General features: G+C 38.5%; 1 protein-coding gene across 1 annotated transcript in view; it reads right to left on the bottom strand.

Annotated features, from left to right (window-relative positions):
- LOC104410068 (zinc finger homeobox protein 4-like) overlaps positions 1-24,222 on the bottom strand; it is a gene marked incomplete at its 3' end in the record, with an annotated part of 52,780 nt that overhangs the window by 25,509 nt on the left and 3,049 nt on the right. The window contains exon 2 of the mRNA XM_010020128.1: positions 23,039-23,541. Within this exon, the coding sequence (XP_010018430.1) occupies positions 23,039-23,541 (503 nt within the window). The remainder of the gene's footprint in view (positions 1-23,038; positions 23,542-24,222) is intronic.

Here is a 24,222-nt window from a genome sequence, read left to right as displayed (position 1 = left end):
AACGTTCTTGTATCTTTTTGTTTTAGCTCACATAATCAGAAGCATCATTAATGTTCATCCCCTTATCCATCTTAAAATCCTGATAAACTGTTCATCCGGATAACCCCCCAGTGCAGCAGTGAATTTCACAGGCTGATTAGTTACTGCAGAAAACAAGAGTAGCTCTCAGTTTCACTGGAAGCCACCTCCTTCTCCTACTACAGTGTCGAGCAAAGGGAGCACATGGCTGGGTTTCACACTCTCCTTCATCATTTTATACACAGCCCTAAGCCATACTACCTTGTGCTGTGATCCCTTCAGATCTTACAGGCTAAAGCAGGGTCAGTACTTGGAGGGGAGATCTCCAAGGAAAACACCAGTGCTACGAAAAAGAGTTTTGGTAATTCATTGATGGTGCTCTCTGTCTAAATTAGTAATGAGTCAGTGCTCTACCTTGGTGTTTAACAGCACCATCTTGTTAGGAAATGTTTTCTTTTGGTTGAAACAAAGAACAGATTTCATAACTGCTTGTACTTAGTAAAGTTATTAACTATGTGGCATACTTTTTTCAAAGGAGGAAGAGTGTTAAGACAAATGTCTTGGCCAGATTTCAACTTGTAATTATGTTTTACCTACCTACAGGCAATTCCCTGCGCAGTTTCACTTGAACACAGCTTTTCTTTTTCTCACCTGCCTTGAAAATACTTGCAGTGCAATGCTGCTGCACACAGTTAAACATGAGCTTCCTTCCAGCCTACCAGTAGGTACATGAAGATGGCCCTATATACACTTAGGCTAACACAGAATGGAGGAGCATTGAATTTACTTAACATTGTTAAAACATTTCGAAAGCCTCTGAATAAAGGCTTTACAGAAGGGTAAAGTATTACCACGGTTCCTACAGTCTGTTTATTTAGACTTAATAAGGTTCCCTTCTCACACACACACACACACACACACACACACACACACAAGCTATCTTTTTGCTTTACCAAGTAAAAGCACATTAATAAATAGCGCTGATATCCAAGCCATCAAAATTTCATTTTGCCTAAGAATGAGCTCTCCCACCATGGGCACCCTTTATTCTCTTTATCTTGTAAGAAGCTGAAAGACAAGTGCTATGTGGTGTAACAATAAAAAATTACAAACTTTGATCAAGAAAGTGAGAAAGCAGACTCCGCATTTGCCAACTGCTCTGAAAAAGCAGGCTTCCAGCATCTTTGAAATTAAGCCTAGGGCACTGATGCTGATTTGAACTACATATGTGAAGAGAGGTTTTCAGTGAGAATCAGGGTCTGACTCACTTAAGTCTTTATAGGTTGAAAAAGAGTAAAACTGCAACTAGAAGCAAGTTATGAGAGTTGGAATAGATCTGGGACAGCAGCTGCAAAATACTTGCTGTCAGAAGCACAGGCTAAGGGACAGACAGCAATATTCCTAGCAGCTCAAATGTCCTGGAAGTTCTCAGGTTTACCTCTCTTTTCTCATGAAATCTGAAGGTGGCAAAGAACTTCATGGGCTGCTAAGTTCTGCATTCAGAATTAAAGCATCAGAAGGAGAGATGGAAAATAACTGGTTATATTAGTCTTAAATTCCTCAATCAGTTCCTTCCATGCCCCACCTCTTGGCTGTTTGTTTTCCATGAATTTCTACGAACTAAATCTGTTGACCTAAGCAAGGAATTTGTTTCAGAAACAGCTATGTTTAAATGTATACTGCAGAATATCTACGGAAACCACATTCTGAATGTGTAAACTGAACATTCACAATATAGACAATTTCTGATGGTACACTTGCAACCAATCAGGAAACAGAAATATACCATGTGTCAAACCAGAACTAACCAACAAAGCACAAAACTTCAAATGTATTAAATATTGCAAATCACTGTGGGTTCAGAAGCAGCAGCAGGACTGAGTAGTTTTTTGGAAGATATTTCTAAAACAAAAGAAATTGAGAGAAGCTGATTTGAAAGAGAAACATCCATCCATTTAGCACTCAGCCATATGTAAATGACCAAGGCATGCTTATCACTCCTTGGGTTACCTCAGTAGCCAAATGTAGAATCCAGCAAGGTTTACTTGTTACCCAATGCTGCCTTGACCATTTCTACCAAATGTTGAATCCCACCAGCATGACCTCAGTTTGCAACATGGCTAGTATATCCAAACCCCAAGCCTGGCAAGATACTGAGTCAAACAATTGATTTCACCATTCAGGTCTGATGAAATAGTTGTGCAGATGAAAATCATCTGCATCTTGGAGACACCTCTATCTCAAGCACACATGGTTCCCCCATAATGGCCTTGGGCATATGTTGATCAAGAAGGGTGACAGACTAGAGCTCTGCAATACTCCACATGGGAGCACATGAATGCACCCACTGGGCTGATGAACAACCATCCCAAACTACCCCTAGTCCTGAGTCCTCCTACAAAAAAAGAATGGAATCACTCAAGAGTAACTTCATTTATTGCTCTCATGTCCTTCAGCTATTCATCAATACCACTTTATCATCAGATATATCAAGAGTATCAGACAGATCTACAATAAAAGGCATGCCTTTAAAAGTGTCTAAGGGGTAAAGAAGTGTCCTGATGCTCATGTCATCAAGTGCAGCTAGTAGCACTGATCCTGCCTGTCATCTTGACTTTAAATATAGCAATTCTGCATGCAGGTGTATTGAAGAGACAGTAGTTTTACCAACTGATGCTTGAATGTGCATATTCAGTCAGTCCTAATGTAACTCTATCTTTTGCCAAGAAAGTGAGAGTAGGATAAAGTTCCTAAGTCAAACTCCACATTTTTTTCATTGTAATTGACTTCAAATATTCTAAAACATACATATATTCATTTCAATAATTAATACAATTAGTTGTGTACATGAATATTTAATGACCCTTTCCACTAAAGGTTGAACAGTTTAAAGGAATGCTAATAGGAAGCAATTATTTGTTATGATTTTATTGGTGGGTTTTAGGATCCTGAAAATGAAAGACAGAAAAGATATGTTACTTCTTATTGCTAGTGCAGAGTTATTCCCTACAGTAAATTGGCCAGATAAAAAATCAGCATTTAAATAGAAGTCCCTAATTCAAAGCGTAGTTCAAATCTGGAGTGATTACAATGCTTTTTCCTGCCAGCTGTCTATCAGTCCATCAGAAATGGTCTGGCACTCTCACCCTTTTTTTGATTGGGGTGTAAGTCATCAAAAGTCATTCTTGCCCTTATCAGGATTGTTGTGATCAGCAGAAAAGCTGAGAAATGATAGCTCAGGTACCAGTATCCCTCCTCTTTACCCTAGGCCCACACTTGCATTCAAGTCATTATACTGGGAAATTTTACACTGATGCTCTGGAGTTAACAGATATCAGTTGTCTGCCCTTTCAGTGCAACCTTGACAACTAAAATTCATTAAAATAATTTTTAAAAATCAATGCACAAATTAAGACGGAACTGTTTAAAGATACTGTTTAACTGCAAAAGACTTATGAACATTAGAATTAAAAGAAACTCAGGATTTATACTGCAGTGGCTAAATTCATTTCAGTGTGAATTTTATATTTTGATCACTAAGTAAAAAAGAATTCTTTAAAATGTGTTAATAAGAATTTATGTGTATCTACCATTTATCATTATTTATAGCAGCATAATCCACTCAAGTTCCCAAAGGGTTAATGCAACTAGATGAACTGAAATTCATGAGCATAATCCTAAACAAGTGAGTTGAAGTTCTATCAGGTCTATTTCATAGCATCAAGGATTACTGCTAGCAGTCTAATCCTACTGAGCCTAAGGGAGGTACGTTGTATTGTATTTGAAATCCTGGCCAGGAAAGAACGGAAGGTTAAATGGGTGCCTTGCTCTGTAATCAAATATCACAGGCACTACTTATCTATTCAATGAACAACTAACGTAGAAAATCAATTAGGAAACAAATAGCTTCTTCTTTTGATTTTTTTTTTTTTTACCTAACAAAAAAGGGAGAGTAAAGAGTAAATGGTTTTATAAGATATGTTTAACAAAACTATATCATACTATCCACTATAAAATAATTCTTCACACAGACTGGCAAACATTAACTAGGAGGTACAAAATACCCAATAGCAACTGCTGGTGTTTTAATGCTGTTTCTTTTAAGTATTAGGGCTATTTTCAAGGGTAGTGTGTGTTCAAACACCAGCAGTTGAGCATCTTCTCAACATATAAAGCAGCACACAGACAAACTATGCGTACAAAAGTATTAACTGCTGCAGATAATTGGACTGTGCTCAAATGAAATCACAAATACATATCCGGTTGTTTGTAAATGAACATCTTAAATTATGTATCAGTTGTGAAGAGCATTTCTTCAGCTGTGCATCATCTTTTGTTCACTTCGTTAAAATCCCAGGAGTACTGAAAAAGGCTGAAGCTCCTGCTGGTCTTTGTTCCCAGCAGGGAGAAGTCCCTTTCGGTGGTCTTGAGGTTATCACCCTACCCGCCCCCCCCCCCCCCATACCTGTCATTCTGAATAGACTTCACAGTCTGTGCACACAGACAAACAGCCTGACCTGGCCAGCTAGCTTGACCCCTAGGCAGGAAGAAGATCACATCTGGTTATTAATATTGGGACATTAAAAAAAATGTAATCTTCAAGGCATTCGGAGAAGCAGGCTGGCAATTATACAGTATGCACTGGATGTCAGTCAGGGAGCATGCTAGCCTGATATTATGTCCAAGAATGCTAAAACGTTCATTTTGCTTCAATGAGGGGTTTCATATACAGTCTCCTTCTACATCTCTGAAAGCTGGTAAGAGAAGTTAGACCAAAGCACTTACATCTTCAGCTTATCTGTTCTAACACTTCCCAATGTTTAGTCTGTTTTACACAGTTTTATAATGTAAAACATTTGTAGCTGAAAACTGATGTAGCTAGGAAAAAAAAAAAAAAAGCCATGATTTTACAGTAGAGGAACAAAACCTCTCAATATTACAGTTGTGTTAAACATGTCCCCATTACAGTTTCTGAATATTTTACCTGTATCCAGACTTTAGGTTATTGATTCTAGACATCTGCATATTATATGGTTTAAACACACTTAGCTTATATGATTAGCTAAAACATAAACACATGCTTGTGACATATATTATATGCACATCACATACACAAAGCTTCATATAGCATAGATTTAACAGTGTCATGTGTGAAATCTTAATGCCACCAAAATCAATGGAAAATTTACCTTTTGCTTGAGTTGGGTCAAATCTTAACCCTTAAAAAACAACAGTTCAGAGTCTCACTGGGATATGTACTGAGAATATCAAACCTCTGGTCTGACACATTTATATAGTCAGGTAACTATTTCTATTTGCCTCACTGGTTATGTCTAAAACAGAACAAAATACCATAGACTGGAGCTTTTACATGCTGCATTTTGCTGGCATCCCAGCCCTATTAGTGCCACATGGAACATTTTGGATTGCCAATGCAAACCCAATACAGGTCCCGTGTCCAGCAAAGAATGCTCTGATCAGCCAAGGCACACTTCTATGCCTGTCATATAGAAGGTAGAGGAACACGATCTTCAGAAAAGTCTCAAGTCAGTCCTAGAAGATGGTGTCAACATAATCTCTGTGCTTGAAACAAGATCTAAAATTGTCTCCAAAGGTAGATGTTATTAATGCTCCCAGCCCAGATAGTTTAAATTTGCTGTCAATAGTTTGGTTTTGCTGCAAACCACCATCAAGCCTTTTTCCTTGCTTCCTTTCAAATGGAAAAATATTCCTTTCAAATTACATTGGGCCAACACCCAGGATGGGCCTTCTACCAATGATGTGCTAATCTTATGATCTGTGAGTCTGAAAAAGGACTTTTATAGCACTGGAGGTGGGAAGTTTCCAGCTTTCCAAAAGAATGCTAGCACTTGTTTTTAGCTCCGATAGGCCTTGAGATGTCAGACCTTTAAAGTGAAACACCATTATGTATGGAAAAGCTATTATAGGAAAAATGTAAGATGTTTCTAAAATATATTAGTCACAAAGTCACAGTGGTGTTTTTCCCCCTAGTATTAGTGGAGCTTGGCTTTGTACATGCAGTCATATGAAAAAAAAGTATTGATACAATTAAAGAGCACTCTGTGGATTTCTAACATATTTTTCCTAATGCAAAATATGCAGGAGGTGCAAAAAGCATGATAGTTTCCTGTGGGATGGTCAGCATACCTTTTTCTGTCTTTATTACTTAAAACAACACAGCCAACTCAAGCTCGAGAAAATAAAACCTTTATCCCACTCATCTCAAATAGTTAGAAATGCATGCTTGATAATGTACGCAAACACTCACACATGTATACACAAGAGAAAGTGGGGAAGATTATTGGCAGAAAAGAGAAAAAATATAAAGGAGTTTGGGGTTTGGCAAGAATGAAATCTGTCTAAATGCTGAAGAAATGACACTGTTCCAGATGTGTATGGCACTGTGAAAATAGACACGTAGAAATGTTGGTAGAGCAGGAAGAAGAATGTGGTGAGGTGGTAAACACTGGCTGTATGTGTACGCAACTGAGGTTGCAGAGAGTAAACCACGAAGCAAGGATGACACTGTACAGTCCTGAGGGACCTGGCGTTTCAGAGTGAAATTCCAAGCTTGAGGCAAGAGAGGAAATGTTTCTGACAGGTTGGGGCCTTTCAGGGTAGAGGCTTTCTGGTTTTAAATAGTAGCTGCTTGAAAAATGCTCACAAATGTGGAATAATTTAGGACAAGAAACAGGCTATGGATGAGGTGACCTAGTGTGTATGCTCACAAACTATGTCATGGTTATCAATAGCCAGTAACCTGTTTTGATCTGTAAAAAAAACATTTTAATGAGGTGGATTTCATTCTGACAACACATACACTGCAGCAAACAGGGAAGCTGTTTCAGTCAGAGAGAAAACACTTCCAAATCTTCTCCTCTTTTTCGCACCCTCTTTGTGAAGCAGCCTCTCTGACTTTTCCTTTGTAACTAGCCTTTGTCTCTAGAGCACCAGAAACAAATGGAAAAAACCTCGAAATAAACTTCAGGAAAAAACCAGAAACAGTAACCCTCAATTTCAGCAAGAAATTACCCAAATAACAGAACTTTTTGAACTGGATAATTTCTCACAGTAGTGACAAACCACAGCAGTCAAACCACAGGAGAGCCATGTCCCAGTCAATTGACAGAGTTAAGGAACACTGTCATTTTGGAAAACTCCTGTGCCAACTCCATTCTTGGAGTAATACTACTGAGATCAGCAGTACTACAACAAAGATTGATTTGGCCCACATTCTTCCTGTCTCTTTCCTTTCATCACCATTTAAATAGGAAACAAACATGTTTTTTCATGCTTCAAACAAATTCTACATAGGATAAAAAAAATCACATAACTGGCAAAAACTCTGTATTTCACCTGCATCTTTGGAAATGTTTAGACTTTTGTTTAATAGTGTGACCTACCTAGTACTAAAGAAAGCACCTCATGGACTCTGCTTATGCCATTGGCATCTGAATATATTATCTCTGTGGCAAATTGAGGAAATAACCCTCACCACGAACTAAAAACTAGATGAAAAGTTGGGGATGGGGTATGTGAATGAGAGACTGGTATAAGCTTTCACAACTAAAAAGAGCAACTAACTGGCCCTTGGAAAGAACTACAGTAGTTCATCAAGCCCAGAGCACACTGACACAGCCCAGCCAGGCTCCCTGCAAGTTAAGCACATGAGGAGTGAAGCCTACCTGAGCAACGGATCAAAATACCAGACTGCAGTCAGGCCTTAGAGTCTGTGACAGCAGCTGCTGCCTTTCTGCCGCAGATAAAAAGGTTTCTGCAGTCACCAGCAACCCCCTGAACCAGGTCTATGTGGGTGCTCCCCAGGACTCCCTGCACAGGGGGGATTTCACTCTCATCACAGACACACTTACATGTGCTTCAGCTACTGACCTTCCCAGTCTTTCTCCTGACACATTCCCAGTGCGGTGTGCACTGGGAAGGACACAGCACACACAGCTGGCACTCTGCCAGCCGGGGACTCCCCGACGTGAGCAGAGCAACCATGCCTTCCCCCATGGCAGGGAACTTGCATCAAATCTCCAATTTCTTTTGCTGCATTTATGGTGGCAAAGGAGCTGAGCCAAAGTTAGAGAGGGCTGCCCTGTGACTGTGTGTTTGTCATACGTTTCCTTGCTTCAAGTTTACTCCAATGAGTAATGCCCTCTTTAAGAGTTTCAAACAGAAGTAAACTATTCCAAGATGCAAACTGCTGGAGATGTCGAGAACCATTTAGAAGTATTCCATTTTACAGGGTTATAGGAAATAAAAATAATAATAATTAAAAAAAAAAAAAAAACCAAAAACAAAACCTAACAGTTATGTACCTGGACTTTCCAGAAAGAGGGAGGGAGGAAAATCTTAAGTATTTCAAGCCTAATTTGGAGAAAAGATATTCAGTGAGCTACAGCCAAGATAAATGCATATTATCACTCCTATTTTGCTTTAACTAATTAGCACTATTATCAGCAGTGACATTTCAACAGTAATTGATCCTCTGATGCAATTTTTGGGTATTTCAAACTAGCCAATACATCCAGCCAAGAGGACTGTGCAAGGACAGAGGCTGGCAGTGAACACAGAGGAGCTTGTCACCGCCTGAGCGTGACCTTGGAGCCTGGGATACTAAACACATGCAATCAACAGGAGCTGCTAGCACTCAGCACTTCTGCGAATCGCACACCTAATCCCTCCACTTTTAGCACTTCCTTCTCCACTGGCAGGTAGCTTAGCTAATTTAAATTCAGGTGGTGACTGCCCCAAACTAGTGTTTGTATATACTCACGCAGGGAATCAGGAACTTCCTGGCTTGCTCTGAAATTAGTATTTCATTTCAAATTTTGTGCTGACTTGGTGGGGTGGGCATTTGGCATCATATTTTCACATTACTTCACACTACATACAGGGTAACTTAGTTACTATGTATTTCTTTCTCTTCTAAACCCTAATGTGAAAAGTTTTAATGTCAAGCAAGCAGCATGAAGGCCAGAACAATCCAAAAGTCAACACAGCCTCCACAGTATGAGTTCAACCACAACAGACATCCTATCTGTATTTCATGGTGTACCTTAATAACAATCAATAATGCATTAAAGTTAACACTGCACAGTATAAAAAAAGCACACTACAAAGAGTTATGCCTCAGTTTTGCAATCCATATGCAGAAAAAACATCTTACGTTTTCCACCACCAAGTGAATATCTGGGGTAAATATTTGGAGATAGATGGCTTCTTAGCTATTTCTGTTCTTCAGGCTCAACAAATAGTTAACTGCCTATGGGTATTTGCACCCCAAGTCACTATGTATAGCAATAGATGTGTGAAAGTAACAAGAGGCAGCTGTCTGAAGAGACAGGCAAAGTAACAGGGGGGTAAGCCGGATGCTTCATTCCTTCACTCTCCTAATACTAGGGGGAAATTAGTTCTTTCATGGGGTAATTCAGAACTGGAGTTTTTTCCTCTTGGCTGACTAAGCAGGAAGTGGCCTAACCACTTAATGTAGGCACCTAACGCAGAGGCAAAAAAAGTCACGGATTGGAAACTGACAGAGACAGAAAACAAGTTAGAGGAACTAACAGGCCATTTAACAGAAAAAAAGTTACCTCTGAGTCTTCTAACATCAAACTAGGACTGATCTTGCAGAGGTGTAAATGAACTCATGCCAGTCAAGACCAGCCATCGAACCCTAAGGAATGCCAAAGAAGTCTAAAGCTAGATAAGCATGCAGGTAAAATTCAGTATGGACAAATGAATCCAAGAAAGTATATATTAGAACGAATAATTTGAACCAATCAAAAGTGTTACTGGTGTCTAAGTTAAATATAACTGCTCTAGGACACTTGGGCATCAGTATGAAGAGGGGCATGGAAAGAGACATGAGATGAAAAGCAACGAATTTCCAGCACAGAAGGCAATGAGGTTTGTTTAAAGCAGATTATATTTTTGGATGCGCTAGGCATGGGACAGTAAGATCATACAGCTCCACTGAGAACAGTGTGTTCAGTTCTGAAATATCTGTGTATTTCAAGAAAAAAATTATCAGGGTTTGAAGAAGTGCAGAGATCAGCAATGGGATTAGCAGAAATGTGGAATTTTTTGGTGTATGAAGAGTTTAAGTAAAAAGAAGACAGGATAGAAATATCATAAAATAATAATAAAGATTATTAGAAAGACAAAAAGATTACCTAGAAACATAGAGCAAGTAAGAACACATGATCTTTCTTGTAAGAACACATGATCTTTCTTGTTTTTGCATATTAAGTTAACGTGTAGAACTCCTTCCCACTGCATGTGATTGAGCCAAGAGTTCAGTTTATAAACTCATTTGATGTTTGCGTACAACTAGGGCCACACAAAACCAATTCTGAGCAAAAAAAAATCCCACCCAATACTGAATTTGTATGTTAAAATGAGTTATTTGTCTCTGTTAAGTACAGAGGACATACAAGAAGAAAAATAATTTTCCTATATAGGCAGCATTATTCCATATTTGCCCATGAAAGACTTTTTTTTGCTCTGCTTTGAGAAGCGATTGTTGTTAGCCAGTCTGGAGCAAGGAGATTAGATAAGGTGGACTAATGGTATAATTTGCTGTGATAGGACAATGACTGCATACTTGGCCTACTAATGTGTTGTTGCTTCTAAAATAGCATCCTCTTCTGTTATGGGCAGTCACTGCAAGAGATGTACTTGACTAACTTTATTTACAACAGAGTACTATTCATTAGGACAGGTTGGAAAGACATCTCATGATTAAGTGACTCGGAAACAGCTCCAAAGAAGAAAGGAAAATTTTTTACACGCAGACAAAATTTCAGCCCTAAAAGTGTCTTTAAGAAAATTATGAATAATTGGGAGAAGGAAATTAGAAAGTAATGGAAATCTAACCTTTACTGCAGCAGACACTAACATATATAGACTTTTGTATGGTATTGTAGCAGGCGACAGTAGCAGCCTGGGGTATGTATAGACACACATAGTTTTAAATTCTGTTTTTGCTCTTGGGAAGTGTACACTTTTATAAGCACACACACCTGCCTTTTTGCTTCCCTCCACTGCACCCCCTGTGCAAGAAACCCAGTCTCCAACAACTGCAACTTCCTCCCTAACACTAGTGGTGGATAATATGTGGCTTTCCAAGTTCTCACATGCATGAACAACTTCAGACTCCATCTCTAACTCATTCCTCCCAGTAACAGACACTCTATTAAGCACAAGTACGGATAAATATAGGCAGAGAGAAAGACAGATAGATATTTCTTCACATTAAGTGGTATGCTTAATTACATTTCTATAAGGTCCATTTAGGCTGCCAAACATACTAAAGCCAACCTCTTACTCACCTCTGCATGGTTAGAGACACATTTTCTTTTTTCCCAAGGCCATGCTCTGTTTCCTAGTCCAGACAGTATTGAGCTCACCTTCTAAATCTATTAGGACAAACAACTACTAGAAGTAAAAGAGAGTTATTTGTTTAGTTCCTGTTGTGAACACGTGAGGCACAAAGCCTTTGTATCTGCAGAGCACAAAAGCTGAGTGAACTGGGATACAGGCTTGAACTCTGTAACATGAGATTTCAGACTTCTCCTTTTATTGATTATCAGCTCAAGTGACTTCCTTATCACAAAAAATATTACAAACATACAGCTCTTCAAAACCGGCATAGCTCTTGTCCTTTGTATACCCAGAAATGCTTTAGGTAAACCTTATCTGTTTGATACTTTTGAGGTAGCCAAGGCCACAGAATTTGAATTGTTCACTAGAGAACTCAGGAAGGAAAAGAAACACCCTAGAAAGGCTTCTGGATCCAGGACCTATATGTAATATGTTGAGTCACAGATGCTCCCACAAACATATTTTTGTTTTTCAGGAAATGAAATTAAAACATTCAGAGACTACAAAGTATCTAACTGAGAAAGGCTTTTGTTTTTCTCCTGTCAGGAGTCCCAATGACTAGTTTTGAAGATTTTTATCCCCCAAGTTCTATAAATCAAAGAAATTCATGTATCATGAAGATACCGGTGAATACAGCGGATATAGGAACAAAGAGACAGAGCACATTAACAGCATATCCAATTCATCATCACCTATGAGACCATCTTAGCAAGTCAAAAACTAACAAATGATATCCACAACTTAGGTACAACACTTGTTTCTGAGATGCATCTGCAACAGGGTTAGTCCCAGGGATCATTATAGTAGTGCTTTCAAATCTGCCCAATGACTCTAGGTCATAAGTTTGGTAAAATTAGTCTTAAACTATTTTTTATGGCCTGTGATTTTTGTCATCTGAGAGCTGACTTCAGAAGATCCTGCTCTGATACATCCCAGCAGGATCCTGACTTTGTCCTGGGTCAAAGCTTTTGAGTCACAGAAGTTCCTGGACAAATAAGGACATGAGGTTTTCAGAAACACTTGCATTTTGGCCTCGTTTTTTTCCACCAGCTTCATACTTCCTAATTTCCAGTCATTCATTAGCTGTGTACATATCTGCAAATGTCAAATGGTGTTTCCAAAATAGTAACATCTAGATACTAAAAGCTGTCTCATTTCAGTAGTAAAGTGAGCCTTTTTCCATGCTCTCATCACTAGCAGACACAAAGAGCAAGAACACCAAGATCCTCCTTAGATTTAGTTTTACTGTTCTAGCTGTAAAAATATCAAGTTTCTGGTCATTCACAGCATTTATTCAATTAGAAAATTTTGGTATTTTTGCCTCAATCTACTTTCCAGAGAGCAAGTCTTTGTCTAGGTTGCATAGAAAATAGGAACATTGTTCTTTGAATGGAATGAAGCTGCATCAGGGGAAGCTCAGATTGGACATTAGGAAAAGGTTCTTCACTGAGAGGGTGGTCAGTTTCTGGACAAGCTCCCCAGGGAGGTGGTCATGGCACCAAGCCTGTCAGAGTCCAAGGAGTGCTCTTAGTTGTACAGTTTCATTTTTCGTAGTCCTGTGAAGAGCAGGGAGTGTGACTCAATGATCTTTATGGGTCCCTTCTAACCCTAGATATTCTGATTCTGTGAATAAGAAATGCCCTTCCTTCTCTTTTGCTGTTAGAAACCAGAATTTTGAAATTAGCATAAGGATAACATCAGTCATGTCTGGTCTGATACTTGAGCCAGTTGCAACTTTTTTTTTTTAGAATTTCCCATGGAAAACATCTTCCTTCTTAATAAAGAAGTCTGAAAATGACTGACCTCCCCTACTTCCCCAGACAAGGACTGCTATAGGCCTAGTCACTAATTTAGGATATCAGTGGAGAAATTCCATACATGTTAAACAACTATAGAATGAGATGATATAGACCACTGGAAGTGGATGCTGAAGTACTGGTAAAAAGAGTTTCCACTGTAGTTCTTTGTTTTAAACAGGGTCATCACAATAGGATTGCTCTTGATCTTTCTCTGAACAAGGATAAACTATTCTTCTATAAAAAGTTTGGACACAAACCATCCCTGAACAGCAGATTCTGTGCTGCCTTTATGGGTAGAGGTGGCTCTATGGTTCTTCTCTCCAGGAGCAGTGCAAAGAAGTGGCATATGTTCTTCTTCGGGAAAGTTTACAAGGGAGAACAGAGATTACAAATAGGCTCTCTTCTTTGGGCAGACTCATGCATACTGTCCCCATGTGCTAGGCTGCCTGCACACAATCCATCAATAAACCATGAGTTATATACTCATGTACTTTAGATATGTGAATCATGTTAACAGCATGGTTTGATTAATACTCTAGGATAACAGTTTTAAATAGAAAAAAAGACTTTTCTTTATTAGGAACTCATGTGGTCAAGTATCGACTCTCAGAATAAGATTAGTATATTACCATTCATGGCTCTCATTAGCAGTACGTAATTCCTATTTGTGCATGTAAGCAAGGGGTATTGCTTATGCTCTTCATACAAAAGCTTGCTTCTTTTTTTTTTCTGTTTTTGTCACTGCTACTGCAAGAGGATGCCCAAGGCATGGGAATCTCTACACTTCATCATTCAAGGACTATTTTTGTTCAATTTTTGTTTCCTTCAATGCCCCCTGCATTTAAAAGCTAAAGATTATCTTAATGCCTTCCCTCCCACAGGAAGAGTAGCACATACGGTTTCCCCTGAGGCTATGGTGCACAATACTCTGTGTATCTGTCTGCTGCAGAACTGTGGGGCTGGCACCTTTTGACAGACTAAGGGGTCATTTCCATGACATCGTCCTTCACGGCTATCCACAAAGCAAAGGTCTTTGAGGTCCATACTAAAACTTAACTTTCCATATGTATCATCATAAGGATGTACGATCATCATTTTACACTATCTGCCTGTACTAAGTACACCAGCTTAACAGACAGAGCACCAGGATCAAAAAATGTCACAAGCTACCACATGTAATTTATGATTTATTAACATAAAAACCCTATCCACATCTAATGTAATTACTACCTATTTCTTGCTGTACTGTATTGTATTTTGCTCACAAACATACACATGGAAGTTTATCCAATAAAATTTGTCTCCTGCATTGTGCCCAGTTCTCACTAAAACCAACAGAACTGGTATTACTCTGCATTTCACATCAGCCTCTTCACTATCCTTCCTTACAAAATCTGACTGGAGCATTGCTCCAGAGGTACCCCAAAGGAGAAAAAAAAAATGCAGAAAATGAATTTGTCTATCTAGCAAGATAAGCACATATATAGCCAATACAGTCTCAAGAGCAGTGTATCAAACAGCTCAAAGCTCAGACCTGCACACATGAGGTCTCTAAGGTTTTATTCCCATCAATCCTCCTATAAATTCCCAAACCTGGCATTTGGTCTGGATGGACTGACAAATGCAGAAACCAACGGAAAGTTTCTCCTGAAACACTTAGCAAAAGCAATAACAAAGCTGAAGTGCACACAGTCATGTCAAAATACAATTTTCCTATCATTAGTGGTGGTCTTGGCAGTCCTGGGGTAATGGCTGGACTTGATCTTAAAGATCTTTTCTAACCTAGTTGATTATATGATTCTATGTTTCAGTCTGGTTTTTTTAGTGCTCATTCCTAAATACATGGAAGAGATGGTGGAGAAAAAAACCCCACCTGGGAGAGTCTGGTAAACTGTAATTAGAATTTTAGAGAAGACACCTGTAGTGAGTTGCATAATATCAGATAAAAATCTCCTAAAGGTAACTAGAAAATGTTGAAAGGTTGGGAGAAAGTGGCTGCAAATCCATAGCTGCAATCCATTTATGCACATACACACATGCACTCATATTGACATAATACTCTTACATAGACTATACACTGCATCTCTACTTTGAATCTCAGTCAGAAGTAATTACATATTTCTCTTAATGTCAGAATGAAAGAACTCCAGGCACAAAGAACAGCTGTTATACAGCCATTTTGTGTGTTGAATGTACTGAATAAATGAGGCTGATCCTCTTTATGCTGCTTTTACTCTCCTCCTTGCTCACTTTTCTTGCTCTGCGAGAGAAGCTGCAAGCTTGGACTCCACTGGGCAGGGGGCACATTGCAATTCATGTCCAAATAGACTGGTATAGCCTCCTTTCAAAAAGCAGCTTTATACACCCTCACCCAGGACAGTATGCAGGCTAGGGTCCTGGACAACATTTCAGCAAAATAACAAAAGGATTCTCAAATCCATGACTTGAGAGTACCTTTCTGCTTTAGCAATGTACCATAAGCTGAATACAATGTGTGCTGTTTTTTACAAGGACAGTTACATAGGGCTGAGGACTAAATGACATCTGGATATTAAATTGAATATACATTAAATATATGTGCAGATTATTTATCTACTATTATAGTTCAAATTTAAAATAAAAAAGGATAGGTTTGAAATTGCTATTCTGCTAGCCTACAACTTGTTTGGGTTTTTTTATAATAAATGTACTTGCCTATAGTATTTAAGTACATACAGTAGGCATGTATGTTATGTATAGCTATGTATTGTTGATTATATAATGTTCTTTGAATATTTGTTTCTCTTTATACATGTAAAGCACAACAGCATAATCTGAATTACAGTAACTACAATTTACAGTGGAAATTAAATTTCGTAAAACATTTTAAACCGTAAACGAACACAAACCTGAAGGTACTATAAAAATTGAAATATCCTCTATAGTGTGGTTTATGTTTAGCAACAAATTAGAATAACTTTCGTTTATCACTGAAAACAGCTTTAATCACCTAAACAAACAACAAGAATAAAATCAAGCAAAATATGCTTTCGCTTCTCAGATGTGCAGACATATTCCAATTTCCTTTCCACAATGATTTCTATGCAAATCAATGCTGCACAATCTCCTGACCTCTTTTACCATCATACTGGGACAATGACAGTTCAATAATTGGACTGGCACATATCTAGGATATTTGATTTTAAATTAAAAAGTTAGTGCAGGACAATTGAGACGAAAAGAATGTGACTTTCTGTTAATTCCAAACTGATCAAGTATCAACATTTCATGCCAAACAGAGTAAAGCAAAAAAGTGATTGGGGCCAGTAGTCCATTCGTCCCCATATGCATATACTTCACACCCCCCCACCTCAGTTGTTAATTCCTAACAACAATGCTTTCATCCAGAACAAGGATAATGAGAAAAACCCAAGCAGTGTTCCTTGGGGAACCATTACGCTAAAAGTTACCTAAGGACTAAATCCCACTTGTGCCTCCTGCACGTGATAAAGATAAGCGAAGCATTCAATATCCCTGGCCGATTTAAAATCCAAATATGCAAACAGCATTACGGAATCCAGACAATAGTCTATCTGCTTCGCTGATGACAGATGCAGAAAAAAAGCTGGTCTAATTAAGCTTTTGACTTTGAACCAGCAGAGAAGTGGACACCTCGCTTTAAAAAACCGGTGCATAACCCCAGCTGAAGAGCAGGTGCTGCACGGTATTTGCATTTCCTGCAGAGGATGCTAGCTAGCAGGACCAAGCAGCTGACCGTGAAAATTCTTGGCCCTAAGTGACCCAAGGACAGCCTATAAATCCATCCTATAAAATATAGTAAAAGCCCCGTTTGTTCTTCCACCCTTTTCAATATGTGATGTTATACATTTGTCATTATCTCATTTTATTGGGCTCTTTAGAAAGCTGTTTATGATCATTTGTGGACAAAACAAAGGCTCATTGTAAACTCTTTTTTAAATAAGTTGGAAGGTCAATATGAAACAAAGGGCGCCACTTTCATGACTGCTACATGCAAGCTATGCTTGTGTGTGTAATATTACAATGCATTTCAGCAAAGGAATAGAGTCCTAGCTAATTACAAAGCTAACATATAATAGTATTGCATTAGCAGCCCAAGAAATTCCTATTGAATTGCATACATCTGAAAATAGAAAGACGTGCTTGTGCTGAAACTTAATTATCTTGGCAAAAACTGTGAGGGCCAGATTCTCAAAAGACATAAACACAAAGCTCTGCTTTACACTCCTGAAGATCTAATTCTTTATTAATGCAGATAACCTCCATCAGACAAAACTTACCATTTGGACTGACTAATTTGCCATATTATTTATGGTATCTGCAGCTACGTAATACAATTACTATTCGGTTTGTGAGTAGGAAAAAGAATACTGCTGATCTACAAATACAAGGTCTGAAAGAGACAATCGGCATGCTCTGCCAGGTTAAAAATGTTAATGCTGTTGCATTCCACTCTAGGCAAAGAAGACAAGCCTTTTTCAAGGGCAGTTCTGCCTGAAATTCTTTCTTATGGCTTCAAAGTAAAACATTATGGTAGAAAATGAATACAGCTTTGTTTGTTTCTTCAGTCATCGTTAGCAATAGACATAAGGGTATTCTGTATTTCAGCCCATATGGAAAGATCATCAACACTTTCTGCTTCTGGGTCCTTTGCCAAAATACCATATCCCACATGCCTTTTACCTTAAAACATAAAAGAAAAGGTGTTGTTCTGGTCAAGTAAAGAAATAATTTTTACTAGCATACGTCTAATGTTAAAGCTGCCTAAATCCTGCCAAAGACATTAAAACACCATCTGCAAAACAGATTTTCATTAAATTGATCAGTTTAAAGTTAAGCAGCTAGGCAGATGATGCTTTTGAGTTAACCTTTAACCTTCTTAAACTGAAATCAGGTCACTCTTTTTGAGTAATATCTTTGCCGTTTGAGAACATGAGAAGTAAAGTGATCTATCCAAATTGAACTGACAATCATAGCGTTAATAGTGTTATGGATCAATATTTTGTCAATAAAGGGAAAACCAAAGTAGTTTTCACACAGATGAGTATTAGCCTGCTAACTGGTGCTTGTCACTTTCCCTGAGCTCCCAAATAGTTGCATATATGACATGAACTGCAGTAAATATCCAATGCAAGCCTATTAAAGCTAATATTATTTTTTATAGACTAACTTCAAATATTTATTTCTGATTTAGAAATTGCTCATGTCGTTCAGTTACTTAGTTAACTAAAACTTTTTCTCAGCCACTCCAGTTCACTCTGCAAAAAGGCTAGCCTCTATTTATTTATTAAAAGTATTTGGAAACTATTTTATGAGCACAGGACATGATATATGCAGTTCCCTGCATCAAAAGCTATTTGACTAAGCTACAAAATGGCTTCCTTAAGAGCAATTCCAGCTATATATACTTTATATCCACAGAGATAGATCACTGTCCTGCCTCAGCTTCCCAAACCTGCAGAAGTTGAATGCTTCCTCCTGCAGAATGGAAATGCACTCTGTTGCTATAGAGGCTTTCTCTGTTTACTTGTGGAGTCACTGAATGTTTCTTAATGGATGCTGCCAAGGACTTGCAACTCTTCTGTGGTTTAATTTGCTAGTATCAAGCTCCACAATTCCAAATGTATGTCTTTGGGAAATTCATTTAGGCCAAGCTGAGTTCACTCAGGGTAAGGCTGTCTTTGTTCTGGTTCCTAGCAGCCACATTACCAACACCATTTGAATACTGCAGTTCTGTAAGGAGCAATCAGGCCATTTCTTTTTAAATAACTTAGAAAACAGCTAAAGGTTTCACTTTGCCATATTTAGAATCCAACTCTAAAAATGACATTTCAGTACTGCCTAAAATTATACAGCTTCAGAAGAGAAGCTCTGATGTTCATGGTAGCTTTAAAAGCTATGGTTAATAAAAGACATTCTTTTATTCCACCAATAGTTAAGCACAGGAAGAGAAATCAAGCTGTTACGGCAACATTTTTAAAAAGAAAATTCACAAAACAATAACATTTAAATAAATATAATGACTAAAGAAAGCTTTGAGGTGCTTGACAAAGCAAAGGAACAAAGTCACAGATTCTTTTTCAGTGCCTTCAGATGGTTTTAGTATTAAAGTTTTTATTGCCAAACCATATTCACAGCACCTTAATTTTAAAAGAGTTGGAGGACCTGCTTGAATATAAACACAATTCATGAATATTCGATATCACTCCCAAGGCACGTATCTATTATTCATACAAATTAATGTTCTTTTTTTCCTTAGGTGCTCTAAAAGTTTATCTGATATATCAAGAGAAAAAAAGTTTACAACTCTCTTGGTGTCAACAGTTTCACCAAGACCTGACAAAACTATCAAGTCTGCTAGGATATAACTTTACAGACTTCCAAAATCTCATTTATTTCCACCTTGAGGCCTGAATCTACATCCTTAATTAGAAATAAAGTTTTCTAGGTGACATACAAAGGCACTGCATTCTATTATAAAGCACACACACATCGAGAACATTTTGGGGTTTGGGGACACATGTAGTATTAACAACCCCAAATCTTAAAAAATAATAATACTAATACTCCAATTGATATTCTAAAGAAGTCGTTCCTCTCCTTCAAATTATCATTAAAATGAGATTATACAAAAGTACTGTGTGCACTTGTACATACTATCTGCTTCCCGAGAGTTGTTAAGCCTACCAAGGTTCAAAGTTCCAAACATCCCTAAGAAGTCATGGAGGACAGAAACTTTTCTAAAGCTGAGATACTCACTAGCAATTCTAGGGAAAAGTCTTTAAAAATACATTAGGAGACTTGCAACCCTATGGTTACCAGCAGTAAATTTTCAATTGTCCTGGACCAGGGCAACCCCAGGCACAGCTACAGGTTGGGTGGAGAAGAGATTCAGAGCAGCCCTGCAGGGAAGGATTTGGGGGTGGTGGTTGATGAGAAGCTTGACATGAGCAGGCAGTGTGCACTTGCAGCCCAGAAAGCCAACCATATCCTGGGCTGCATCAAAAGAAGTGTGACCAGCAGGTCAAAGGAGGTGATCCTGCCCCTCTACTCTGCTCTTGTGAGACCTCACTTGGAGTATTGTGTCCAGTTCTGGTGTCCTCACCATAAAAAGGACATGGAGCTGTTGGAGCAAGTCCAGAGGAGGGCCACGAGGATGATAAAAGGGCTGGCGTACCTCCCTTATGAAGACAGGCTGAGGAAGTTGGGGCTGTTCAGCCTGGAGAAGAGAAGACTGCGTGGAGACCTCATAGCAGCCTTCCAGTATCTGAAGGGGGCCTATAACGATGCTAGGGAGGGACTCTTCATTAGGGACTGTAGTGGTAGGACAAGGGGTAATGGGTTTAAACTTAAACAGGGGAAGTTTAGATTAGATATAAAGAAGAAGTTCTTTACAGTGAGGGTGCTGAGGCATTGGAATAGGTTTCCCAAGGAAGTTGTGAATGCTCCAACCCTGGAGGTGTTCTAGGTCAGGCTGGACAGAGCCTTGGGCCATGTGGTTTAGTGCGAGGTGTCCCTGCTCATGGCAGGGGGGTTGGACGTAGATGATCTTAAGGTCCTTTCCAACCCAAACCATTCTATGATTCTGTAGCATGTGAAGTTTAGAGAGTGTTTAAGAGCATATGCATTCATTCTCCACTGGGGATGTCTTTCACTGATTCAAGGAATGAACTTATAAGATTAGCAATGGTCATTTGCTGTGTATGATAGCTGCATCACACAGGTGTTACTGAATTGTTTAATGTAAAAAATCAGGATCTGGCAAAGAACCAGGTTCCGCAGCACGATTTTTTTTGGTGATAAGGGCTAAGAGCTGAGACTCATTCCCTTGCTACACTATATCAAATATTTTGTAGGACATGCTACAAACTCAAACACATTTGATGATGATTTCTCTAGAGATTCGGCTGAGTGAGTGAAGAGACTACTGCTTTGAGTAGACAGTTTGTACCCTGCAACTCCATAGCTATGCCTATAGCTTTACTTAAAAAATAAGCAGATGGTATCTTATTTTCAACAGTTTCTAAAGCTTTGGCAGTGAAACCATCCGAAAACAGCCCTTTGCCTTCCCCTCTGCCATTCTATCATTCCTATCAGTGATACGGTTTGCAGCAGCATATCTCTGAATGGTGGCATTATAAAACAGGTTATTGAAACAATCCAGGTTAACATGCAAAAGAAGAGATAGGAACCAACTATCTTTAACTCAGATCATTTAAAAAACCTGACTCAGAGTATGGCTCCACAATCAGTGTAAGTGGAGGGAGCAAGGAACCACTTCACAGATGACAAGGAGCAGGTACTTCTGAGGGCGGTTTTTCTGCTGAGGGAGGCTAACTGTGTCACTAGTCTCTAGACTCATAGCTCATCTGGCACTTTTCAAAACAGGACTTTGGTTCTTAAAAAAACCTCACAAAACAAAGAAAAAACAACAATCAAGCACAAAAAGCCCCACACCCCCTTAGAGTTAAGGAAAAATACAACTTATATAAAACACAGGATTAAATGAGCATAGCAGCTAGCATTGTGGGACTATAATAGACCAAATCTTATGTCTATTATCGTCATTTTTGTCATTTTTGTCTATAGCAGATCCACCAAGGTTACAACTATCAGGTTATAGAATGAAAATCTATGTTACTGCCTGTGCATCCTGTGTTAGCTCAGAACTACCGTTTGAACATGGTTGAATGCCAGCAAAATGTTATTTCTTGCATAAACTAGGGGTCTGCTGAGGCTTTTCTGTATTTATTCTGTGTGTACACATTTTCAACATGATTAGAAAACCAGCATAGTTGCCATAATCAGCAGATGACTCCTGATAGTTTAGTTATCACAGATTTCTAGTATAAATCAATAGATAACACTTGCAAAATGGATTTTCTAATCATATTTAGGGCTTGTTACAGTGACTAATGGTTTGCAATATTTCCTGAATTTTTATATCCCCCTAGACAAAAGAAGTTTTTAATAAGTTACAAGTTATTCATCTTGGAAATGAATGTGTTATATTTTGTACATGAACCAAGACAATCAAGCCAATCCAGTAAACACACTGCAGAAAATATGTTACCCCATAATTAGGGTTTGGAAAAAGTCATGACAAGTTGTGTAATAAATGGTGTTCATCACTCCCACATATTCATTATATCCACATAGTTTTTTCCAGTAAAGATAAAAATATAGTTGCCATTCCACTAACATATTTATCTACACCACACCCTTTCATGTTTGTGAAAAATCATTACTAGCTTGGAAAAGAATGGCAGACAAAAGGATGACAGTGCTAACTATTGAATATCATTTATAATAAAGTGGTATACTGCATGTGCTTACTGAAAATACCAGTATAAAATAACTTGGCTGTGATAGATTACAGTTGCAAACAGATACATATGCCAGAAAGAGATACCCTTCTCCATGCATGGTATGGAAAAATTATTGTTTTCCATATCTCCGTCAAGCTTCTGATCAAAATTTAATGCAGAAAGTCTAATGAGATTATAAGAGATGCAAAATTCCTCTAGTAATTTATTATGAGAGAACTTTTTTTAAAAAAACCCTTACATTCCCTGTGTTCACAGACAGTGCATCCTAAACGGGCCCTCAGGTGAATTCACACAATTCACCAGGAACACTCTTCTGATTAGTCTGCATAGATTTTGTTCAGCTATATGCATGTTCAATAAACATTTATTTTGATGGTTATTCAAAATCTTGTTTGATTAGCACTGAAACGGTTAATTTCCTAGTTTACTTGGTGTTAACTGAAATTGCTGTCACTGGCTTACCTTGTACAGTTTCAGGGCTGCCTCATGCCTGTGATTGGTAGTGTGTAAGCGCAATTTATCCACGCTGTTGGTGTAGTAGTCACAGGCGTTACATTTTAGGTGAACTGGGTTGCCAATGGCAATACACTTCAGCCTCCACTCATTAGTTTTGCCCCCTTCTTTAATGTGAGCCACCAGTTGATATTTCTGCATATGTTTGTCAGTCTTGCAGTGGAGCTGGAAGTTCGCTTTGAGCTGAGTGTTGTAGTTACAGAGCTTGCACTGGTAGATGTCTCCAATTACAGCCCTCCACTCCTCTTCGGGGAGCGAACGTTCACTGCTCACATGCACACTTAGGGCCTCCAGGCTGTCAGAGGTGAATTTGTTGCAAACAGCACACTGGAATAGCTTCAGCGCTGGGTCACTGATATAAGGTGACAGCTCTCCTGCAGTAAGGAGGGACAGGTCATCACCCATTAGCTGACCACTGGCAAGCCGGATTTCAGGCGGCAGCTCATTATTTACTACAGGAAAAAAAAAATTAAAAGGGAAAGTAGAGACCAGCAAGCATAGCACACACAAAGGAATCCGTAAAATAAAGCCTTGACAAGGAGTTTGCTTTCTCTAGAGCTTAAACTATAAAAAGCTGTAATAGGATTGAATCAGGATCAATTACAATCATCCCTTTCAACTTCTAAATTCCCTCATCAGATAGCTTTAATTACTCCTACTGGGCATGATGTCATTCTGGAATTTGTATTTTCAAAGGCATGAAAGTTGATCAATAAAATAACAAAACAGCAATGCTTTCGTAACTTAAAAGCCTAGATTAACTTACACAGCACTAGTTGTAGTTTTGTTATATCCTTTAAATGATGCTGGAGGTAGGTCAATACATATATATCTACAATATAGTAATTAAGCTAAGCCTATCTTATACTAATTTAGGTACTTTTGGTACTAGATCTCAACATTCCTAATTTTTAAATAATACCAAGCAAACAACACTGGGACAATTTAGGTATGTCAAAACGGAAATGTTAGAAATGAACAAAGTTTGGGAACTCTTTTTAGTACAAATCTGTACCATTGGGTAACAGATTGACAGTATACTGCTCACTCATGAGCATTTGATTCCAATTTGCCCTCCTCTTACACTTGGAATACAGACAATTTGCTAACTATAAAGGGGCATTGTCAGGTAA

The sequence above is a fragment of the Nestor notabilis genome, unplaced genomic scaffold (assembly GCF_000696875.1).
Source record: "Nestor notabilis isolate BGI_N333 unplaced genomic scaffold, ASM69687v1 scaffold20328, whole genome shotgun sequence".
In the NCBI taxonomy this organism is placed as follows: Eukaryota; Metazoa; Chordata; class Aves; order Psittaciformes; family Psittacidae; genus Nestor; species Nestor notabilis.
The sequence above is the reverse complement of the archived record's forward strand: the minus strand, read 5'-3'. Positions and strand labels throughout refer to the sequence as shown.